At 44.6% G+C, this 20652-nt stretch overlaps 1 protein-coding gene across 1 annotated transcript; it reads right to left on the bottom strand.

Annotated features, from left to right (window-relative positions):
* Window positions 1-372: 372 nt before the first annotated feature.
* LOC116429559 (dynein axonemal heavy chain 7-like) lies at window positions 373-20645 on the bottom strand. The gene is made up of 35 exons (XM_076366901.1): window positions 20398-20645; window positions 20032-20335; window positions 19707-19837; window positions 19494-19647; window positions 19232-19381; window positions 18971-19159; window positions 18779-18882; window positions 18438-18707; window positions 17911-18215; window positions 17329-17683; window positions 16680-17153; window positions 16138-16518; window positions 15266-15702; window positions 15051-15166; window positions 13471-14856; window positions 12997-13194; window positions 12795-12926; window positions 11679-12734; window positions 11414-11587; window positions 11174-11346; window positions 10099-11104; window positions 9550-9738; window positions 8400-9478; window positions 8131-8322; window positions 7530-7756; window positions 6599-6969; window positions 5867-6047; window positions 5180-5478; window positions 4840-5004; window positions 4524-4764; window positions 3701-3990; window positions 2531-2768; window positions 2309-2460; window positions 1238-1519; window positions 373-586 (listed from the first exon to the last, which is right to left on the bottom strand). Exons 1-35 carry the CDS (start codon window positions 20643-20645, stop codon window positions 380-382), a joined length of 11856 nt encoding a protein of 3951 aa, XP_076223016.1. The 3' UTR covers window positions 373-379.
* Window positions 20646-20652: the final 7 nt, after the last annotated feature.

Here is a 20652-nt window from a genome sequence, read left to right on the forward strand (position 1 = left end):
CATCTTCGTTGGAAGCTTAACGAGTCCCCTCAGAAATGAACATCGGTCTCTGCTAAGGCCAAGTCGATCTACCCTTTGATAATCGAAGATCAACCGACACGGAATTGAGATTCGAATGGAGTCTTTTATTATCACGGCCTGATAAGACGATCCCGTTAAATAAATCGCATTTATACAAAGTAATCTAATCTCTTCGCGCGAAAGACATACAAACGAGTTTTATCGTGGCTCGAAGATCGAACAAAGCGTCCTCAGGATGTTCTCACGTTGACATGCAAGAATAAGACGAACGTTTTTCAGAGCGACGAACAATTTGAGGTCGTAATAATTAGGATCGCGATTGAAATAAGTGTAAATCGTGGGGTTGCTAGTAATTGGTTTAATCGGACAATTGGCAGAGCATGGCTACGCCTCGCAAAATCCAGTGTTCCGGCGGATGCGCCGTCGGGAGCCATATGGCGATCACGAAGTTCGTCGAGTGGCCGGTCGTCGACAGAACGCCCTTCCTCTCCGCAGTTTTGTACACAGGACAGGTGTACGTGTGCCTCTCCGGCACTTCATCCCTTTTCGCCGGTATCAGCCAGATCTGGATACGAACGCAACCGTTTCAGAAGTGCAATTCGCGCGGATTGTCGGCAAGAAAATCGTCGGTGCGACGAGATGAAACAGATGGGCCTTTTCGATGAATGTTATTAAACTCTTACATGTGATATAATTGAATACTATTACACTAGTATTGCTAGTGTTAGTGCACTAGTAGTAATACTAGCAGTCATACTAGTATACTAGCAGTAATAAATAGCAATACTAGTAATAATACTAATGCTGATTCATCATTGCATTGTTCCTAGAAAAATGGGTGTTCATTCGTATAGGTCTTGGAAATTAAAGCTTCGCTAACAGAGAATTAAAGTATGTATTCATATAATCACATCAATAGAAATTAACATAATACTAAAAAATGTTTATAAAATGTGTAATATCCGTCAATTTTACGGGTTCAGTGAATCTAGTGTTCGTTCAAAGAAGAATTGCCAAAATGGCATAGAAAAGCCTGTTGCCAATATTCAATGCAAATATTAATAATTTCGAGGAAAAGGAATATTTTTTCAAAAATTGATTGCAGTATGAAAATATGTTAATTACCTATGTAGACTTATTTTACATTCGAAATTAGTGGGACGAAGACATTAAGGTTACTGTAATTTTAAATGAAAACTGAGATATGAACACTTACGTGAGGAACCGTGTCGTACAGAATTTTCGGCAACGACTCGTCGATTTTCATCGTTTTCGTGTTAAACCGGGCTCCGTCCAAGAACAAACCGTAAACGTAGACACCGTCGGCCGGCGGTTCGGGAAAGCTGGTGTCTTTCAACGGTAGAAAGTCGTAGATCAGAAGATCTATAGGTATCGAGTACTTTCTCGCGTAGTTTTGTCGGGCTCCGGTGAGGAATGCCTGGGTGAAATAAAAACCGGAGATCCAGAAAGTGCTTGGTGGTCCTTCATCGTACCATGACTGAAAAGAAATTGTGAGAACTCATTGTCGATCGAACAAAATTGTTATCGAATTAAGCAGTAGTCAGCAATAAGTTAAAAAAGATAAAATACGCGATGAAAAAACAAGAAATCGCTTTGCTTATAAATAATGTCATGTCATCAATGTCATACTTGAGAAACCCAGTTAACAGTAAAACGAAAGATTATTATACACTCCATTGTCTTATTCCCATGAAGCTAAGTGTTCATTCATATAGACATCGAAAACCAGAGCTTGAAAACCAGATAATTATAATATATATTCCTATAATTTCATCAATGAAAATCGACTTAAACTTTCAACATACAACATTTATCAAATGTAACATCCTTCAAACTAAGATATCCCATCAATCCATCAGTTAAAACAATATAAACTGCACTCGTGCCCACTCGAATATTATTAGTTACCGGAAAGAATTCGTGTAAGTTCTCAAATCAAAATTCAAACACAGAACACGTTCTAGTGAAATTATTCCATTTGGTATCAACGATACGAACATAACTGGCTGCTAATACCAATTTCGTTCGTTAAACCAGTGAAACACTACTTGAAACCGGACCTCAATTCATCGGTAACAAGAAAACCGAACTTTTTCCGGTACCTAATACAAAACAGTATGAAACGACTAATTACACTCAGAGGATCCAGTTTCTACGATCCTCAAAACAATGGACCCGTCTCACGGTTTTTCGAGACGGATCCTCCGTCTTCGTAAGGTCGATTGGCCTTCAACTAACAGCGATTTAAAGCGGAACCCAGAATCACCTGAAGAAAGGCGAGCCTCTTCAGGAAGTCCTGAACGTAGCTGCCCAACGGCTTCAAGGACGGATAGGAGTTCCTCATCCACACGCTCGGTATCTTTCCAGTGATTATCGACGTGTAGACCTCCTCGAGGGCCGGGTTCATGATCACCAGACCTTAGGAACGTGTTCACGGGTCCGTGAGAAGATTGATCGGGCCGCGGCACGCTCTGGGTTAGTCGTTTACCTTTGATCGCCCTCTGAACATTTATGAGGCTATTCCTGATCGTTTGCAGAAGCTTGTTGAATCTTCCCATTTCCTGTACCAGCACCGTGTTCATGCTTTGATTATATAACGTCGGATACTTGACGAGCGCGTCGACGAGATCGAAGTCCTCCGGCAACTTTGACAGAATATCAGACGCCACCACGTAGACGGTCTCGTCGGGCGACCTCCCCGTGTCTGTTTCCGTTTCCCCGGTGTCCTAATTGGAGGATGGCGAAGCAACACGGTGCCTCGTTAGTAGTCCGCGCGATTCGTCACACGGAATACATTTAAGGCGCGCTATTATATTTGTGAAACACGGGACCCCGCGGAAACTCGCGCGCGCCTTAATTGTCCCGGAATTAATGAACGAAAGATAATGGCAACGCGGGGCCGCGTTCCGAGAAACTTCGCCGGACGAATCCTCAATGGCGTTTACAACGAGATTGGCCTCCGTCGACCTGTTAACGCGTTCACCACTGCGGCCACCGGTGACCGGAGATTCTAAATTAGTTAGAAGCGATTGTGATAAAGAATTTGATGTGAATGAAGATATTTAGTAATATCAGTGAGTAGACAGTTGTATAATCTAGGAACTGTGATATCGGATCGTTAATCATTATTCCTGATTATCATTACATCGCTTAAAATTCTTGTAACGACCAACGTGTTAACTGCACAATTTTTCGACGGATACACTTTAACGCCCGGTTACTCGTTACTGTGTGCTTTCGTTTATTGCGATCGATAACCACGCGTTAGCGCGTTTTTGTTCTCCCGAAGAAAGTGAAGTTTTGTTCTCTGGATTCACGACCAATGAGATGAAATATTTTTGATGTGATAATGTTCAGTATAATTTCCAAATGTTTCGTTTTCACGTAGCAATAAATCTAAGAATTGTAAAAATATAAAAATGAAAGGATTCTGTGGAAATAACATCTGTTACCTGTCTAGTAGGCACTTCCGGAGTCAGCTAAGAACAGACACATAAAACAGACGAAATGTCACATAAAAAAACAACTTGTTGCGCGTGAATCATGTTTGAAAAGACTTACGTTAAGTCCCTGTACCGTCTGTACAGTGAAAACAAGATGGAATTATTCGCATGATATCAAGATCAGCTTCGAACGATCGTATCCGATGGGACTTTACCTGCGTCGCCAGCACGGAGGACAACATCAACGTGGTCTCCTGCTGATCCTTGATGATGTCTGCGTTCTCGTTCATGCCGAACACGCTGGGAGCCGTGGACATCGGGAAAGACTTGACGTACTCGAGAAAATCGTCGCGTGTCACGGCATCGGGCACGTAGTAGAGACTGCTCGGATCGAACAAGTATTTCTTTTCGGCGAGCAGCTCGAACGAGTAGAATTTCGCGAGGATGGTATTCAAAGTTCGCCTGTCCCATTCGTCCGTCACGCGTCCACCGTAATTGCATTCGCCTAGAAGACAGATTGATTACGACTTAGATCGACCGACGCGCTCCTCCGATCGGTCGAGCCGCCATATTGGATTTGGCACGTTGCTAGACTTTCAAGTACGACTACCCAGTTGACCAAGACGTCCGGCCGTCTTTCTCTTCAATGTAATTTTTAAATCGTGATATGTAAATAAGTATTATAAATAAATCTACAGGAGGATCGTAGAAAATTATCGAACGAAATGAGCAACGCGTAGTGTAATAAAGTTTCGTTGAACAACGTGAAAACTGTGTTCTGACTTCTGTGATCAAAATTTTGTGATCAACCTAATATCCTGGTAAATTCGCTAACTCAGGAATTTCATGAATGAAGTACATATGATATATACATATATATATATAAGACATACAGACGTTAGCAATTTCCGCAAGTTACCATTCAACTGAAAAGCTAATTAAATGTAACTGCACTTTATATTCTATGTCTATATAGTTTAGCCAGCTACGATCGTAGAAGAATGAAATTGAATGAAGAGTACGTGAACGAAGAATTACCTGTCAAGTATTTTAAAGCGGTGAACTGCACGTCGTCGTACTGATCTAAGAAGATTTTCAATTGCAGCGCGCTGATCCTCAAATCGGTCTCGTTGAACTCGTATTGATTATTCCAGCCAATCGGGCCGAACTTTCTGCGTTCTTGGACGATGGCGTGGAAGAAGCACAAGGAGAACAGCAGCTTCTTGAACGGTTCCTTCTGCTTCGACGTCTCGAAGAATTCGTCGTCGGATATTGGATCCTACCGTACGAGCCATACGCTCATCGACTAGTCTCGTAACGTCTAAAAACGGTCATCGTATTTTCTTAGTAGTACCTGAAGGAAAGACCTGGTTATATTCGCTCGCAGTCCTTTCGGCGGCTCGTTGGTCATTTTGACGCCGTTTTGAAGGATGCTGACGGGAAAATGATCCACGGGGTAACTGGTCAGCCACAGCCGAAAATCGGGATGCACGGTTTCCGGGGTGAAGCTTTCGCAGATCTAAATGAAAAATGAACGAGAAAGGTATACCCGTGGCCGGAACAGTTACATTATAAATCTTAGAAGGAACTTTCTTTGTCGTTCCGATCTCGTTTCCGTCGTTGCTCGTCGAGCGGCTCGGAAAGGGCATTAGAAAGATCCCGGGAATGAGACGGTTAAAAATTCATTTTCCCACCTTCTCCAATTGGGGCATGAAGCTCTTGGCAAGGTGACAATTCTGCAGAACTACCCAGGTGCCGTTCTTTACCCCTTCGTCGATCAGTTGGGCGGCGATCACGCCCTGCCCTTGACCCAAAGATAAGGAGAACAGTCGGCTGGTGCCGAAGCCCTGGTCGTCCGCGAATTTCAACAGAATCGCCATGGGATCGGCGCCAGGTGTCAGGACAAATATCAACGGGACACAGGAGTACGAGTCCGTGAACGACGACAGAAGATCGAAGGGAGGCAGCTCAACGTACTGACAACCTAATTGCTCTGTCGATTTCGACAGGAAAAGAAAAAAGGTTGACATTAATACAGATCTTTTATGATAAAAAATTCACGGGAACAGAAGTCGTATCCTCATCTGTGTTGTTAAAATTATTACTTTTTCATTTATTATTTTGAATTTTATTTTACTTCTTTAGCTGTTATCTGTAACGTCATTATGATATCTTTAGTAATACAAATTATATATTACTAATAATAAAAATAATAGTAATACAAATTTCTAAAGATCATGTCAGGGTTATTCTTACGCTATGATGGTCTTGTATCGCGAATACCGTGTGATGATCATTAAAAGAAATATATGAAACGAGAAATCTTAGGTACATGGAGTATCTAGCCGGTATTTCATTGGACATGCGTAACAGTTCCCCACCTTCGACGAATCCCTGCACGGCTGACACGAGTTTGTCAGGACGAACACATCGTAGCACGAGCATTCTGTGGAAAGGGTTGAGTTGCTCGTAAGGAGCGGGGAAATGTAAAGCGTGAGGCTCCATGTGATCAAAGACGACCTTCCACGCGTCCACGTTCTTCGTGAAGGAATCTTTGAACCCCTAAACACAAAAACGCGGGGAAACTTTGTACACACGCCGCTCTACGGAGTCTTTAGTGATTAACTTTAACCCTTCCGGGACGACGTTGGTTCACGATACTGACATTGATACCGTTCCCACCACCCTCATCTTCCCTGTTTTCATTGTCTAATTACTTTCTTCTAATACTTAGAATTGAAGACAACTATGACTTCTAGTGCCCAGATTTGAAGACAACTATATCAAAGATTATAAACGAAAGGCATCTAAAGTATGGGTCGCAAATTGATCTTAAAAGACAAGAAATTATTGTTTCCAAAGATGGCCCATAAAAATGTATAAACTACTGGTCTGGACTATCAACAAATTATAATAGCAATTGTAACATAGAAAGACAAATTTCAAAGCCTTTAAAGAAATCGAGAATTTGACATTGTCCCTGAAGCGTTAAAAGGTTAACAATCTTCTCGACCTTTGAAGAAACAGAACAAGAACCTTTCGACACAGATGTAAGTAATATTTTCCTTCTAGAAACGTCGTTACCAATTTCAGTTATGTTCCTTTCCGCTTACCTCGAATCCGGGGACATTGTCCAAACGGCACAACTCGTCCCAGGATTTCGATGGCAGCCATTGCGTGGGATTAGCGAATGGATTCTCGAGGCCCACGCCGCCGGTCAACAGGAACATCCATTGAGGCATCGAGATCTCGCCGCGCTTGTTCAATAGATTCACCGAGAGCAGCAGCGAAAACAGGAGCTTGTCCTTCTCGAACAACGAACGGCATATGTTCACATACAACGAGTAAGTAAACTCTCTGGTCAGGTCCCGGAGCCGTTGCTTTATGTCCTCCACCGGCTCCGTGTTGTCGATTGTGTTTTTAAAGAGATTCACGAACCAGGTTAACGAGTACTGATACATGGGATCGATGTTCGCCAGGACCGCTATGGGACATGAATATTCCCTTCAACGCATAAATATATAAGTACCCGAGCCGCAGGCTCCCTTCGTTTTCGGAGAGCATTGAAGATTGTGAAGAAATAACTTGTTAAACACGGAAAAATTCGAAAAAAATGTGAAAAAACGAAACAAAATAAGAATCCATTCTACATTTGTTATATTACAAATTACATTTCTTACGTTTCCTTTCTTCTTCTTAAAAAAAGATTTACAAATTCTTTCTTGTTTCTTATGATTAATGTTGAAGTATTTTTACTTTTATACTATCAAACAGAAAATAATGCGATACACCTCGATCGATAAGAGAAATTAGGACTTTCCACATGTTCTGTGTTTTTGATGAGTTGTCTAGAATTATAAATTCATTTCTATGATATTATAGAGTTTGCAACAAACTTTAACTTTTCAATAATCTCGTTTCGTTAAATTGATTGCTGGCCAAGCAAACAGCGTGTCGAACAATATTCCCTTCACTTGGCAATGATGTCGTTTACAGGAATTTTCACCGATCTTTCGAATGAAGCAGTTTATGCGAACGAAATACCTATCGTGAAGAAAAGGACCGCGCTGTACACAGCGATCGGCGTGTACTCTAATCTCGCCACGTCGATGGACTTCTCAGTTATCTCCGCGGCTGTTTGTTTCGCGAGTATCTCGTCGGAGAGCTGCTTCGAGGAGCTCAAGACGCTGATCGCCCTCTCGTCCTCGAGAATGTTCGCCTCGGACGTGGAGAGAACCTCCAAAATCTTGTCCTCGATCTCCTTCAACATTCTGCGGAGAAATCCCGGAAAACCGAGCAACGTGAGAAACAACGAAACATGTTCACCTTAGAAAAAAGATTCATATACAGTGCAACTCTCACGTTAACTCCATTGACCACCAAACTGAAAATGCACAGGGGCAAGAGAACTATTACACTTACGATGGCTTTTGACGAGCGTTCATTATTGGCATGCGGTAATGACAATGATAGTAACGATAGAAGATATCCCAAGTTAAAAATCGTTAAAAATGTCCTCTATTATTGCCACGCGCCATGCGTCGAAAGCCGAGGCGGCCCGAGCATCGTGAGTGGAAAAGTCCCCTTGCCCCTCTGCACTTTTAGCTTGTCGGTCGATGGAGATAACGTGAGAGGCGTATAGTACTTTTTGTTCGCGGCTCCCTGTACGATCAGCTGATTCTTCTCAGCCTCAAGGTCGGGCCGCTCTTTCGCCACGACGATGCCAAGGAGCTGGTCCTCGAGGCCGGTCGGTGTGATCATGAAATTCATCAGAGTGACCTTCACCGCCACTTCCGGCAGATAATGCGGATTGCGCAACTTAGTTGTGATATAGAATCTAAGAAACGCAAATTCCACAAGATATAGACAAAACATAGAAAAGTTCGACGATCGGGAGTAAAGACCAACAATCACCGGAAGCCGTCGCAGTACTCGATAACCGAGTCACCGATTTTGATGCACGTAGTGCCACCGGACCTGAACGTCTGCTTCATCAGGAGCGGCTCAAGAGCAGCGTCCAATTCCTCGCCGACGTTTTCCAGTATAACAGGCTGGCCGAACTGCACGGCGTTCTCCAGGACCCTCATGTAATCAGGCTGAGATAATCTGATCACGTTGACGTTCGCCTCTTTCTCCATGTTCTTCACCCACTTGTTCGCCTGTCCTTGAGGATCGATCATCAGCGGCCAGCGTCGCGAGTTTGCGACGATGATCCCGTTGTCGATCGAGAAAAGGTCGCTGGGCAGCCCGAAAATGTTCCATGATCTGATCAGCACCGGATCGCCGAGGATTTGAGCGAGCTGATAGTCAGGCGTGCAGTAAACGGCCAAATCGATGCAGATCCCGATCCAGTTTTCGATCTGCCGCTGCCTGTACGGAGCGGTGAACACGCCCAGGTAAGCTACCACGCCGGACCCGATTAGCACGTCTCCTGTCAGCTTGTGATAAAGCTCGCCGAGCGCTGCCGCCGTTTCCGACCACCTGGTGTACTCCCCGCCCAGGCCGCCAATCAGCTCTTTGGCCCGCCTCAGTTTCTCCTCGCACTCGGTCACTTCGTCAGTCATCGCCTGGTAGTCCGCCCTCCGCTGCGACAGAAGCTCCTCCAGCTCCTCCAGTCTTTTGCGCACTTCCTGCAGTTGGCTCCTTTTCAGGCTGAGCTGCGCCATCGCCGTGGAATAGTCGGACTCGGCTTTGGCCAGCGCCTGCTTTTTCGGCGCGACGACCTTCGCCACTTTATCGTACTCGGACAATGCAAACACCCAACGGCAAAGGCCCTCGCACGCATTCGACACCTGCCTGATCCTCTCTGGGTCGAAGTTCGGGTTCGTCAAGATTGTCGAGCGGATCTTCGATATAATCTTCTCCGGTATGTTGTCCTTGTCGAAGGTCAGCAAGCTCTCGAGGAACCTCATGTCGCTCAGCATCCGCAAAGATGCTTTCCAATAGTCCTCCACCGTACCATCCGGTGTTTGAACTTTGTCCGGTTTCACGTCCTGGGGAGTTTGTTACTTTTATGAAGATTCGAGAGGTTTCCGAGGTAATTCGCTGGTAAGATCGAGTGTACCTTCAGGATGCAAACCGCCTCCATGACCAGTCGAACTCCGGCCGGCGGACGCTTCATGGACCGTACTATTTGAATATCCTGCGGGGTCAAGGTGTTCAACGCGGTGTTCGCCGCGTTCAAGATCGGCATCACTTCTTGTAGATCTGCGTCGCATTCCGCTCGGATCGCGTCCGCCTCGCTCGCGACGATCTTGGAGATACAAGAACCTTTACGAACGAATCTTAACAATTTTGAAGAACTTTAGAAATCTCTGATTAATAGCTGAGAATTTCTGAACAAGTTCTTCAACGAGTGTGTAATTGTAAACCAAAAGTCATATTATCTGGAATTCATTATTTAAAAGAAGCTACCCATAGTGCATTTTGATATAACAAACAAGTAAATTGAAAAGCATACCTTCCCTGGTAAGTTGCAAGTTCTTCCAAATCTCATTACTGTTAACAAACCGCGAAACGCAAACGAACAACGCTCAAGAAAAGGAAAAGAAAGCACCGAGCAGCACTCGCAAGAGGCAACTAAATAAAATGAACTTTGATCTAAAAACCGTACCATAGCGGCCTCCTCGTCCAGCTTAACGACTTGCTCAATGGCAACCGCCTCGTCGTTCTGCCTTTGCACATCAAGGAACATGGCCTCGACGTCTTTAGCAGCGACGAGTAGCTTCGGCTGCAGCGCGACTAGGATCTCTTGCATCTTTTCCACCTGCTTGTGAGTGCTGTCCAACCTTTCCAGACCCGCTTCATATCTCCTCTTCCCCTCGAGCGCGTCCTTTCTCTTCCTCATGAGTAAGTCCTTGAAGGTCTTGATGAGCTCGAGGTAGGAAGTCGGGGTGACGTAATTGTGCCGCTTCGCTTTACGCAGAAATTCCAGAGACAGGTCCTGCGTGGACGTGTGGAATAACTGGCACATCTCGATGCAGGCGTCGCGTTCCTTTATCGTCAGATCGATCTCGCCTAAGAACTTGGTGGCGACAGCCAGCAGAGCATCCTCCGGCCACTTCTGCAGCCAGTCTATGGTGCAACAGTTCACCAGAGCCGGGAACTTCCTGATTCTGACGCGAAAATTGTCGCCGATCGGTGACATCGTGACGACCACGTGCAGATGCTCGCGCACCGTCTGCACGAAGAAATTGAATAACGCGATCGGGCTGCCGTCAGTCTGTAATGACCTGTCTCGCTGCCGGTCGATCACCCTCATCTTCTCGCAGATGTCGGTCATCTCGTCCGCGGCGAATATGTTCGGCACCTCGCCCGAGTTCAGCAGGTTGCTTATGTCTTCGAGGAACGTCTCCTCGCGGACCTGGGTGTCCATGAACAGGAACACCGTGTGCAAATCGCTCGCGGCGCTCTTCCTCAGAATGTTCTTCAAGTCCTCGTGCCACTCATACGTGCTGTATTGCTGGGACATCTCTACTTGGAACAGCTCATAATCCGAGATGTGCGCGGCTAATTTTGTTAGAGACTGACGACCCGACCCACCCACGCCGATTAAAAGGGCGTGGCTACGGGGCTGCATCATCACTCGGCAGATCTTCGAAAGATGCTCGACTGCAAACCTGTTAAAAAAAAATATGTAGATCTGTTTCATTGATCAATAGTATTGGCTAAGGAAACGACAGATGAACCTGAATAGGACTAAATTCATCGGTGTCCTTGAAATTGAATTGTATTCCGTTAGATACTCTTCAACCACCGCAGTGAGATCATCCAAGTTAGGAACCTCTATATATAATTTCCTGTCGGCCAGGGGATCTTGGAAATCACAGTAAATTAGATTCCGAAGTTCCATGTCCGTCACCTATGGTAGAACAAGTTTTAATGAACAGTAGAAGACATTTCAACGACTGAAAATTATGGAGACGTACCGATTCTTGGTTATCCTTCAGCAGGTCTTGGAACATACGATCTAGGTCGTCATCCAGGTAAGTGGACACGGTGACTCGTATCTGGTCGACGAGCCACTTAATGTCCGTGTCGTCTACCAGTCGGTCTCCGTAAACGCGAAGCACTTCGTGGACCCATAACCGCTTCATGCTAACCTTAAAACAGTGAGAGCGATATTAAAGAATTAAAATTGAACAGCAAATATTCTTAAGAAACTGTAAAGTAGTTGTTCAGTCGTGAACCTACCGGCTCTTTAACGGTTTCAGGCACGGAGAGCAGCACTCCCTGGACCACCCTTGAGAAATCCCGCAGGTTGAACAAGTAGTGACACTTGGCCGGAGTCGGCAGAAGATACTTCCTGGTTTCCTTGTAAACTTCCAACGTTCCATCGACAATGTAACTAACGCAAGTCTGGAAGAAGTGCGGGAACTCTCTTCTGTTCAGGTGCCATGTGACTATAGTGCTGAATATAGTGGTTAAAACGTCGTCGGAGAACTCCGATATGCCCAGAACGAAGAAATGCCTTTTGAATCTCGGCGTGACGTCCAGACCGCTGGATGGAGGACCCATAGCGCACACCAGCTGAACGTCCACCAGTTCAAGAGGAGACATTTCCTTCAGATCGTACCAGGTCCGGTGATCCAGCCACTGCCTTAGCAACTCTATAGGCGGTTGAGCTCCGTATTCTTCTTTTTGCGGCATAGATAAATCATCCACGAACGCTACCCAATGTTTACCAGGTGGTGCTCCATAAAGGCCCTTCTTCCTCCTGTCCAGTTTGCTCATGATGATCTCTTGAGCCTGATTGGCGGTAGTTTGCGCCGAGAATATCACAAACAACGGTTTATAGGTCTCCGGGTCATTCTTCTTGAGAAGAAAATCCATGATGTACACGGATTTGCCTGTGCCGGTCGGACCAACCACGAGGAGAGGCTTATGATGACAGATGAGGAGCTTGAACAGGTGAACATAACGGACGGTCTCAATCGTCGGTACGATCACTTGGTTCACCGGCATGTCTTTGGGAATCGGCGGCAAGTCTTGCAGGTCTGCCAGCCAAGGCCTCCACTTCCCTCTGTCCTCTTTGACGTATTTGTAATCGAAGACCAGGCCAGTCAAAGGAATGATCACCACGTAAGGCTTCGGCGGATCTTTAATATGCTCGGAGATATCGAAACGTTCTCTGACCTCTTCAGGGAATTCCCTGCCCATCAGAGCTCTGAAGAGGTCGCTGAACCATTCACGGGAATCCACGCTGAGCGTGCCGCCCATCGCCCAGATGCAAGAGAAGAAGAAACAGCCCTGCGATAAAAAGGGCATTCAGCGATTCTTGAGCTGATGGACCTGGAAAGAAACGCTTACCTCTACTTGGGCTCGCATATCTAAATCGGACAAAGCTTGAAGATACTTCTCGTTGTAGTAATCGTCGAGGAAACAGTCGAACAGATACATCACCGATCTCAGCAGATTAGCATCGGGCATTGTAATCAACTCCTACGAGAAGAGTATTGAGAATCCAGAGTGACGGTTTATCTTGACCTGATAGAGAAGTTGCTTTTCATACTTTGACTCCGCCCCTCCGCAAAAGATGCAGAAGGGGCGGGCAGAATCTCATGTACATATCATACAAGTGATTCTTCAGATGTTCCGTGAACGTGGCTGGCAGCGTGTTCAACCAGGAAATCAAGAGCGGTCGCCAGCCTAGGCTGACCGGTTCCATGTAGATCATACCGCATCTGGATACCGTAGCGGGCGAGGCGACCTGATATTATGTCAATAATCTCAACAAATTGCTATTTAGTAGTTCAATTCACTAATAAAGGAGATTTACTTAGAAATATCAGAATTTTTATCTTTTGCGTTTAGAAGTTTAAACAACTGATCTAAGAATTACCAAAGTGTTCACTTCGAATCTAGCTTCTAATAATAATTCCTCTTTCGCCCATAAAAATGACAATTCTGCGAAAAGCGCATTTCGAATTGAAGAAAAATAATCAATTTGACTCTTTAGACCAGAAGACTTCTTCAAGCGTCATACCTCCAAATCCATAGGCTCGAAAATCAAATTCGTGGTGGGAGAGAGTTGAATAATTTCACCAGAAGTCAGACAGAGCTTCTTGTTATCGTCCAGCACGGTGTTCATGTTCTCGATCCAAATCGCGTCGACGGGGCCGTCGAATACCAACCATTTTCTGTTCTCGTTGGTGGAGGACGCGAACGCCCTGTAGCTAACAGCCAGGATGCCGTCGCTCCATTCGTGGGACGCCGGATCGAACTGGCCGTACAGTTGTCCCATGGTGATTGCCTTCGGGTTAATGACCGTTATCTCCACCTGGTGTTCGTCCATCAATTTCCGTTCCTCGAGCTTGCCGAGGCAGTTGGCCAGCATCCTGTACGCGGACGTTTTCCCTCCGAACGGCAGACCGACGATCATAAACCCATGCCTAACGATCATCATCTCGTATATCTGTTGGATTTTCTCGAGGAAAACGTCCGTGCATTGGATGTTAGCCTCGGCGCATGCGTCCATCGTGCACGCGTTCAGATGACTGTAGTCGGGAGTTGGCAAAATGACGCCTGGGAACAGGTCCGAGGCGATGCCCTCGAAAAGGGGTAAGTCGTGGACGAGAAACTTCGGGAGGTTCACATCCAGGATGCTTCTCAGCATCAGAATGTCCTCGGACTGTTCCGGATATCTAAGCTTCAGGTTACCCGCAGCAACCAGGACCGATTTCACCGCCCTCATTCCGTAGTCGTAATGACTCTGACTGCTGAGTTGCTCGGAACACAGCTTGTATGCGGTAACGATCTTCACTGCTAGAGGCCTGCCGTTGTAGAAGCCGTAAGAGTACAAAGTGTTCTCGGCGATCAACGCGTAATCCGGTACCATCATGGCGACCGGGCGGAACAGTGCCTTCAGGTTGTCCGGTAGCTCGGATCTGCCCGCGTAGCCGGGGTTCATCGTGATGAAGATGGCGCAGGTCGGGTCCAGGAAGATATCCGTTCCCTCGAACACCATTCTCTCCGCGCCGCTGTTGATTGCCCGTTGGATCGTCAGAATTTGCTGGGCAACCACCGACAACACCTCGAGATCGATCCGATTGAACTCGTCAAAACACGACCACGCACCGCATGAAGCCAAGCCTTTGAAGAACTTCCCGAGGGCGAGGTAGTCCAGCCCCTCGGAACAGTTGAAGACGACGCACTGTTTCGCAACAGCTTTCGCTAGATCCTTCGTCGTCTCGGTTTTGCCGGTACCGGCTGGTCCTTCCGGTGCGCCGCCCAGGTGAAGGCTCAAAGCGCCGAATAGGGTTCGGTAACATCGATCCGTGAGGGGTGTGATCACCAGTCTGGAGGAATTACCGAGGTACTCGTATCCGTACCTTAGCTTCGAGTTGATCATGTAAGACCACATGTTATCATCCTGCAAATGACAACTGTGCAATAACGAAGTGGTCCCGTATGTATTAACACTTTGCCAACTGCGCGCGCCATAGCTTAACGTAAAAAATGGGAAGATTTTTCCATTCGGTTGGTAAAGTGTTAAAGCAGATAATAGGTAAGTGTTAAAAATATTTCTCATGAATAAGTAGACTTCTTCTATGAAATTGTTCGAACCAGCCAGTAATAACGGAGGTGACAAAGCCATCTGAAGTCGGTGTTCTTGATCACGTCTTCTTTACAAAGATCAGCGAGTACGTCTTTCCCGTGAACATCGAGAGTGACCAATGCCTCTGAAGAGTTTGAATGATTCAGTTAATATATAAATATAATTGTACTTTTTCTATAATCATTTCATTTCCATGATTCATAATGAAAGACTCGATGATCACCTAGGGTAATACGATTCTGTTTCGACAGTTTGCCCCGGATCAGCGATATCACCTCATTCAATTCCGTCTGGCATTGCTGGAAATACTTGTTCATGCCCGCAGAACCCTGCAACATGAACTCCTCGATACGTAGAGTCCAATACATTTTTCCAACGCAAAGAATCGTTTGGCCGGGCCACTCGAGTACCCAGTCCTTCCTCGGTTTTCGGGGATACGCCCGTATCGCCTGCTGCACCACATGCCGAATGCTTCGCCTCATTATTGTTTCCAATTCGATGAGCCACTTCTCTACTTGTCCTCTGGCAGCAGAAGTAGATATTATATCCACCAGGTCCACTACCTCGTCCTCCGACGATTTCATCGCGAGCACCTCCTGGTCCTCGTTGAATTTCAGCCTGTGTATGCCCTCGAAGCACTTCTTCAAATGCGGCTGAACGCTGCAGACAAACAATCGTCGGTCTTCATTTTGTTATTTTTATAACACCCGTGCTGTGAAAAATGTCGTTCAGACAAACTCGAACATTGATGGAACAGTTCAGTTCTAAGCACCGCTTTTGAAACACTTCTTTCGAGAGATAACATCCTTACGAAAGTATAAATCATTCTTCGATATTAACCTTGAAATCAGTGCCCTCCAATAAAGAACATTGGAATATTCAGAACAAACTGAACAGCATATTTTTAATATCTAATAACTACTGGGATCAAAGGCTACTTCTAAAATCCAAAACTGCCTCTAATGATGCAGCTCGCTTAACTATGAACACCTAGAATTACCGAAACACTTCTTACGTAAACATTCTTATCATCTGAACCATCGCATCTAACACTAATGGACGAATGAAATTCCGTTGTAGCTTTTATGGTGTTACCGTGTCGGATCCTTAGTCTCCGATAGAATTTCCAGGAGCTCGTCGTTTGATAGGAAAAAGAATCGCGGGAAGAAGAGTCGTTTCTTTTCGAGGTAATCGTTCAGTCCTTTCTGAATATCCTCCAATAAGCCGAAACTCTTCTTCAGCCTTTCCAGCATCTTATCGATCTCGACGACAACGAGAACTAGAGGATCCGAGTGAACGGTCTTCATGATGTCGCGCCAGGTCTTGTCCACGGCAGAGAACTTCCGTCCCTCTTCCGGCATTTGTTGTTGGATATCCGGCGACGTGAATATCGGCTCCAAGTACATCCAAATCGCCTGGACTCGAAGCCACTGGTCCAGGATATCTTGTAACAGATGCAGCTTGTGTTCCCATACCCTATTCCATCAGTAAGAAAACAGGATCATACCATTTTCTTAATTAGACCGCAGATTTCGTACTCTTATAAGACATCAACGATACAGAATGTGAAATAAAATAAAGATTTAATTAGATTCTTAATTTATATCTACGTATGACTTGAACAATAATTTACTAACAGAATTCTACTCTCAAAAGGCTTTATATTCGGTGAGTTCTTTATGGTAACAGTCTTGACGATATGGTCGTCCAAAAGCAGTTGTATATCGTCGACCCCAGCGATGACGTAAGTCCCAGTGTCCTTAAAAGGGTTCACCGTGAACGCTAAGTCCGCCCAGTCTTTCTGCATTCTGTCAATAGCCTTCTCTAAAGTAGCTTCTTTCGATGCGCTATCCGAAATCCCCTCGAACTTGCTGGCCAACGAATCCAAGCCCATTTCCAGGACCTTCGTCAAAGTTAGATCAGCGTCCACCTTGATGGGAACACCGATGATTTCCGATATTTGCTCCCAATGGCGGCCTTTCAATCCCGGATTGCCCAACGTGAAAATGATCGGCATACGATCCCGGAAATCTTCGATCTTCTCACGGACACTGATCGCTAGGTTCCTCAGGTCTGGTTCTTGAAAGGTCTTCTCCAATTTGTAAATCGTTCTGAACGTTTCAATAAAGTCAATCATCGTTATGTATAAAACTGTTTTCGAAAAGTTATTTACTGCTACATTATCATGCACAAATATTTATTAGAACGCTTGTGATCAAACTACTTGAGTAGACTCCTTCAAGTGTCAAGATACTTGTAGACAATAATGTGCCTGAAGGTATCAACCTGTAAGCGTATCCAACATCGTTGTCGATCTCTTCGGGGCTGTAGCTGCCGATCATCGAGTTCAGCCACAGATCGTGTTTAGTCATGAAGTCGCAGATCGCGTCGAACAGTTGCTTGAACGGCTTCAGCTGATCCGCGATCTGCTTCCGACGTGGATATTGCGTGATTTCCCAACCGAACGCAGCTTCCTCCTCGTTGAACTTGTCGATCTTTTCCATGCCGGCTATCAGTCTGTTCTCCAAGGTTTGAGCCCTCTTTTGATACTTGTAGACCTCCGTTATGTCCCCCCAATTTTCAATCTCGTCCACTTGTTTGGCGTAGGAGTACAACTCTTCCTCGAACTTGATGTACCTGACTGTTAAAGGAAAAAAGTGACATCGATCCATGCAACTTCTCTCTCTCTTTCGTATTTGCTATACAAGTCATGAGAAACAAAACACCTAAATATCTCTTCTAGGATTGCAAACATCCAAGATCGGAGATCTTAAAGACTTTTCGTGGAACCATAAATAACACAGATATTTTAGTGTTTCCATTTAAGTGAAGCAGACGGTACGAATATATGTTTTTTGGTAATGGTACCTCGTAAAGCCTCTTGGAACTCCACTGTCTTAGTCGCAACGATAACTTCGTTTTCCGCGAGCACATCGGGCATTCTGTGATACCACTGGAACGCGGTGTTGTTAGCGTTTATCTCAGCATCCGTAAGAACGTGATAGTCAGACAAAAGGAGAATGTACTGAATTATTTTGTAGAGATCAGTCTCCAGGTGCTTCAAAGAACCGTCTATGGACTTCCGGACAAAAGCTATGAGTTCCATCAGCGCAGCCGTGTCGATAGGAGTGCTCAAAGCCTGTTCTCCTATGGCTTCATAGTCTCCTGCGATTCTATACCAACAATGATTACTCGATTATCCTTCTTTTTGACTAACAGATGCTATGATTTTTTGGGAATCAGTATACCCATAATTAAATACTTGACACAGGACAAACCATGATATAAATATGATATAAATACAACCACATTTTGAACGTTAAACAAGAAACAAGTATTTTACACCGATGTATTTTTACTTTAAAGATCAATGTAAAAAAAACTAAAACACTGACCTGACTGCTACGAGCTGGTACTTGTTGACAAGAGTATCGATAAGAAGATTCTGTATCTGATCGATGTTGTTAACGATCGTCTCGATAAAAATTTTTCGGGATACTTTGAAGAGACCGGTGAACGCTGCCCTCTCAATTTCCACCGGAATACTCGCCATAAGCGAGCGATAACGCTTCATCATCCCCTCGTATTCCTCCAGCGTTTTGCTCTCGTCACTCGCGAAGCTCTTCATCACGTGGTACTCGTCATTATTGTAGAAATGTTCGTATCTGTGAATAACAAACATGACTTTTGACAATCGTCAAAAGCTGAACGAGCGGGAGCAACTATCGGTAATTACACTTTGAGCTCGTCCAGCATCATCTCCGGAATGACTTTTTCTCGATCGATTAGATCGACGATCTCCCGCTTTTGCGCCTCCACTATGGAATGCTCTATCTTCGGCTGTATCGGAATAATTTTGCGATCTTTTATATCTCATTTACAAATTCACGCAAATAATATACTGCAATTAAAATTATTGTCCGTTCACTTTTAAAACTTCAAGGGGGCCGGACCAATCCAGATACAACTGCATCTCCAATGTGTTAAATTCCGTAACAGCTTTACATATACGATCCAAAATGCCGCAAAGCACGATTTTAAATTCCTCGAAGGATGGATGAAAACCAAGAGTCTCGTGGCTGACTATTATGTCCACGTGGAATTTACATTTCGCAGGCTGTAAGAGATGACGATCATTAATTAACTTCCTTTTAAAAGATTTTTATAGGACACTTGTGAAACGATTTACCTGACTCCGCACGATCAAGTCCACGAAGTCTTTCAGACTGTTTTTACTGAGAGAGAGGAGCTGACTCTCCATTATCTTAGCAGCAAGGCCGAAAAACCTTTTGAACTGCGACCGTTGCACAGGACTTGGAACTAAATTCTTCCTATTGTTCTATGAAAACATTGTAAGATCATCACCGTTTCGTCTTTTATCATTTTTTTCGATGAAAATAAAAAGCAGATAACCAGATAATTCATTCAAATAACTTTGAAACATGTTTTACCACGAGGAATATATCCTGAATGCCACTGTACCAAGAGTTCCTCAAAATAATCCTACCCTTTTCAATTTGACGGGAAAGCGTAGCTTCGAATTCCAACAGGTTCCAACTCTCCGTCTGTTCTAGGAGTTTTCCGATATCGACAAGTCGAAAACTTCTGAAAAATAATTCATCTATCGATGAGTGATGCTACGCAGGAAATCAACAGTTTCGTACCGAAATTTGTATATCCACTGATCTAAAGTCATCTTCATACACGGATTTATGAGGTACAGAGTGTTTTGCAAAATAGCAATTCGTTCACGAACCTGACCCATTAAATTGGATAACAGGTGACTTCCTTCCTCCTATTAAAATTGATATTGAAAGACCACTTTTACATTGATACAAGCTACAAAAGTTGCTTCAAGGGAATTGTTAAGTATTATTATTATTAATTTATCTATTCTATATATCGAGATAAATATCTTTTGGCCTTCAAGTACAGTTTAAGGAAGAAAAGTATTTTACACAAAAGTGTACATATTTATCGCGAATCCACCTCGTGTAAATATTCCTGTAAAGGGTTCAGCAGTGCGAACTCCAATATCGCTTTCTTGATATTCGTCGTGAATGTGTCTTTGATCTCCTTCAACAGATCCTCCGTGCAATAGTTGAATCGATCCCGCAAATTGCACGGAACTAAATCTAATATCTTCTCCAGAACATCCTCGTGAATTTGGGCCATATAGAAGGTGTCGACCCCATTGGAAATGTAATTGTAATAACGATTTATCTGTGGGTCCAAACGCAAATCTATTTCCGACTTTGGTAATTCAGGCTTCACGACGAGGCCCACCATGAATCTATAAATGGAATTGTACACAATTTATGTAGAATTTATTCGAATTGAAATCGCCCAACCGACCTGCGGAAGTTTTCCATTTTCAATCGTTTACCGGTGCACGTCTCCTGTAATTTCCATCGTTTTCGCTCCTCGTCCTTTTTCTTACACCTAACACAATTCGTTAAGAATTCTGGCGGTAAGGAAAATACCGATTCAACTTTCGAATCAGCTAATTTTTTTAGTTTTGGAGTACCCTTGGCGGACTTCTTTTGAATCTCCCGCCGTGAAAGGCCTTCGCACGATGTGACTTCCTTGCAGTCGCATTCCATGCTGAAT

This window comes from Nomia melanderi, chromosome 4 (genome assembly GCF_051020985.1).
Source record: "Nomia melanderi isolate GNS246 chromosome 4, iyNomMela1, whole genome shotgun sequence".
In the NCBI taxonomy this organism is placed as follows: Eukaryota; Metazoa; Arthropoda; class Insecta; order Hymenoptera; family Halictidae; genus Nomia; species Nomia melanderi.